Source organism: Heterodontus francisci, chromosome 33 (genome assembly GCF_036365525.1).
Source record: "Heterodontus francisci isolate sHetFra1 chromosome 33, sHetFra1.hap1, whole genome shotgun sequence".
Taxonomy (NCBI): domain Eukaryota; kingdom Metazoa; phylum Chordata; class Chondrichthyes; order Heterodontiformes; family Heterodontidae; genus Heterodontus; species Heterodontus francisci.
This window is the reverse complement of record NC_090403.1, coordinates 39887718-39891462: the sequence shown is the minus strand read 5'-3', so window position 1 is coordinate 39891462 and position 3745 is coordinate 39887718. Positions and strand designations below refer to the sequence as shown.

The window sequence follows — 3745 nt, the reverse complement described above, 5'->3', positions numbered from 1 at the left end:
TGCTATCAGTTACACATTAGGGAACACAAGTTATGCAAAATGACACCAAAATGGAGGTCAATTCTTCAAGTTTGGCCATTAAATGAAAAGATGTGATTAACAGCTATGTTTTGTATATGAAGTACCTTTACCAGTAGAAAGATAAACATCTTTCCATAATTTCCTTGACAGTTTTTGTAAAAAAAAATCAAATTAGCACTTATGTTGCAATAGTCTAACATGCTTTAATTGCTTTAATAAAAGGAAACTTTGCCATCTTCTGCATTTCCCAAAGCCATTATAAAAGTGCCTTTCCCATCCCCACTACCCTTTTGTATATACCCTGTCATGTCAGTCAAATCAAAATATCTTAAATGTACTGGTTTCAGACAAGGTAAATTCCATACAATATACTGAAGCAAAATCATAGTGTGATAAATACCATCTTTGCAGTGCCGAGTTCAATCTCAGCCCTGCAGCAACAATACTGCAACCGGCTTAGGGTAATTCAGACTAGAGTAGCTCATTCGTTAGCAAGATGAAATTGTACCAGAAAAATAGAAATTGGGAAGACTCATCTTTGTCAGATTGATTTCAAACAGGCAGCAAACGAATATATCCAAGGTCATATTCACCATAACCTCACACATGCTGTGGCGCATTACATTGGCTGTTTTTGCACCCACAAAAAGACCAAGGAGCTGAGAGACTTTTTTCTACTAATCTACATATTACGAACAATTATACCCCATTCCACAAGACCAGCTCTGAAGTAGCACCATTTCAATTCAGGATCCTTCCCCAATGGCACATTTAAAAGCTTCAGTCTCCATGGCTGGATATATTTTGAAAATCTTGGGTTACCCAAAATTCCAAACCACTGCAGCATGAACACCCAAGTTATTTCTCCACTTTCATAGATAAAGGTACAAGATACTTTTCTTTAAAGACATACTAATTTTATTCTTTCAATTGTATATTATATATATATATTTATATATCTCCATTGAAAAGGTACATTTTACAAATTTGTCCCCCAAGATATTGATACCGGCTCCAAGTTTATCATTGGGGATTTTTTTTTTTTTAAATCGGCGTTACCGTTATTAACAGAATTTGAAACAAAAACTACATACTGTGATACATTTGCCTGTTTCCTTGATCGACCTTTTTAAAAAAAAAAATTGAAGAGAACAGGAGAGCAAAGAAATACACATGAGGCAGCTGCACAAAAATATCCCCATTAAAAACAAAAGTTGGTTTCAAACTTGTTTGAGCGTATGCACAAATGTAAAATAAAAACAAGAAATGCTGGAACCACTCAGCAGGTCTGGCAGCATCTGTGGAAAGAGAAGCAGAGTTAACGTTTCGGGTCAGTGACCCTTCTTCGGCAGTTCCGAAGGGTCACTGACCCGAAACGTCAACTCTGCTTCTCTTTCCACAGATGCTGCCAGACCTGCTGAGTGGTTCCAGCATTTCTTGTTTTTATTTCAGATTTCCAGCATCCACAGTATTTTGCTTTTATTTTAGTGCACAAATCTAAAATTTGATTGATCTAACTGGTTGAGTTGACAATTGGCACATTAGAATATTCGAATCAGGAAAGGGTAAAATTTGTCCTGCAAGAGGGAACAGCCTTGAGTGCAGCAGATGGGGAAAAAAATGTAAAAAGCCATCATTTAATGGCTAGGACAAGACTTCCTCCAGAATTGAGCAGGATTGTGTACCATAAGCATTACTCTTTTGGCAAAACATCAGGAAATCCCAAATTTGTAGTAAACTGACAGGAAACCTAACTCATTTAAAATAAGGCAATGGCATTCCCAAAAAAAGTTAATAAAACTGTACAAAATACTTCGCCTGTAGTTTTGGTTCAAGGTTATAAACAGATGTGAAGAGAAAGATGGCTGGGGATCACTTGTATAAAACACAAGTTAGTTACTTCGATATCTCTGCAAAGGCAGATGCTTAAAGAAAAAAAGTGCATCCCAACCCAAGTTCAAAATAAATCAATTAGATAATTTCAAATATACAATGTAAATTCTAAAACAAACATTCCAAAACAAAATCTAGAATCTGTACAGACTAAAAATATTTACAGATTTATATATATGTCTATATATAGTTCACATCTCAATCAACACTTTCTGATTGTCTTTTCCCCCGTTTGTACAGTTCATTTTCTTTCAGGAGCTGGAGGTTTTCGGCTCGCAATCTCTCAACCTCTCGCTCCATTTCTTTCGTTTTGTTTTCCATCACCTCGCCACTCCTGGCTATCATTTTCCCTTCCAGCCGACACCTCAGCCGGTTGTTCTCGTCCTCCAGCCTGGACAAGCACTTCTCCAGCTCCAGGTACTCCCTGATCAGTTCCTGTTTGGTCATGTTCTGCAGACTTTCGGCGTGGTACTTCTCATAAGTCTCGGAGAAGTCCTTCTGCAGGAATTCGCTGCCATCGCCTCCCATGCCGTCGCTGCCACTGTCCTGTTCCTCTTCGTCCAGCTCTTCCTCCTCGCTGGTGTCATCCGACTTGCTGGCTCGCTTGGGACAGACTCCGGTGTTTAAATCGGGCTCCTCTTGGTTGTGCTCCTCCATCAGGAACTGAGTGGTGTTGTAAGGGGCCACCGTGAAGCCCTTGGCGAACATCTCGGCCCGCGTCTTGGCCGCCCGGACGCTCTCCCTCTCGTCCAGCTTCTTCTTCTCCTCCCAGGACAGCTTGAAGTAGGGCTTCCAGCGCCGCTTCTTCTTGGACGGCCGCCTCCGGTGCCTCTTCTTCCCGCCGCCTCCTCCTCCTCCCCCCCCGCTGCCGCCGCCTCCACCTCCTTGTGCCGGAGCGCCGGGTTGCTCCGCTTCGGCGTCACTCACACTCTCGCTGAGCTGCTGGAGTGGCGCTCGCCCTCTGCTGTCCCGACCCTGCTGCGGCTGGGGGCGAGCGTCAGGAGACGGATGCGCCAGAATCAGGGGCTGCCCGCCCAAACCCTGGCTCTGCTCCCCCATCCGGCCTATAAAGTTGTCCGCCCGCACAGACATGACTGGCCTACTCAACCCGACCGCGGGTCAACAGGCCAAATGCGGGGTTATTTATTTCCCCTTCAATTTGGCGCACCCACAGCCTCACTCGCCAGGGAACCGCTCCAATGAACAGTAATAAGTACAAATTACAGTGTTTCGATCCTCAACTGCTATCGCTCACACCCGAGGCGGCCTTTATATAGAATCAATGACGCGCCACTGCGCATGTGCCCTTCGCGCTAGGATCCACGGGACCTGTAGTCCTTTGCCTCAGTACCCGTAACGCAAACCACTGAATGGTAAACTACAAAGCCCACAAACCACTGCAGGAAAACCGCCGACCGTCCATTTGCAAACGACCACCAAAGGCCCGCCTCTCCTCTGTACTTATTGGTCATCCCGCCCAGCGCTGGACCGTCGCCAGCTGATCGACGATGTCTCAATGGCCTTTCCCGCTGTCAATCACCGGCAAGTGCCGGGGACCCGCTTCTTCAACGCTTCGGGTTTGAATTGAGGAGAAATATCCCTCCGCTGGGTACTGAGGCGACTCTGCCATTTTAATGATGGAGGGAAGCAATAATAAGGAACTGAAGTCAAAGTGTGATTACCTATGTTAATTGTGTACTTTCTTTATTTAATTCACAATGATTAATAATTGTAATAATTGATTAGCATTTTTATTGCTCATTTTGCTTCGATTATGCATAATGTTTTTATACTTATAATAATACCCCCCCCCCCATCCAAAGAGTAATTG

General features: G+C 43.7%; 1 protein-coding gene across 1 annotated transcript; it reads right to left on the bottom strand.

Moving 5' to 3' along the window:
• Positions 1–1420: 1420 nt before the first annotated feature.
• On the bottom strand, positions 1421–3178 carry LOC137347928 (protein HEXIM1-like). Its single transcript, XM_068012983.1, has one exon. It carries the CDS (start codon positions 3004–3006, stop codon positions 2113–2115), a length of 894 nt encoding a protein of 297 aa, XP_067869084.1. The 5' UTR covers positions 3007–3178; the 3' UTR covers positions 1421–2112.
• Positions 3179–3745: the final 567 nt, after the last annotated feature.

Bases quoted from the DNA above. Each gene is read 5' to 3' on its own strand.
- LOC137347928 (XM_068012983.1), bottom strand. From the start codon at position 3,006: ATGTCTGTGCGGGCGGACAACTTTATAGGCCGGATGGGGGAGCAGAGC.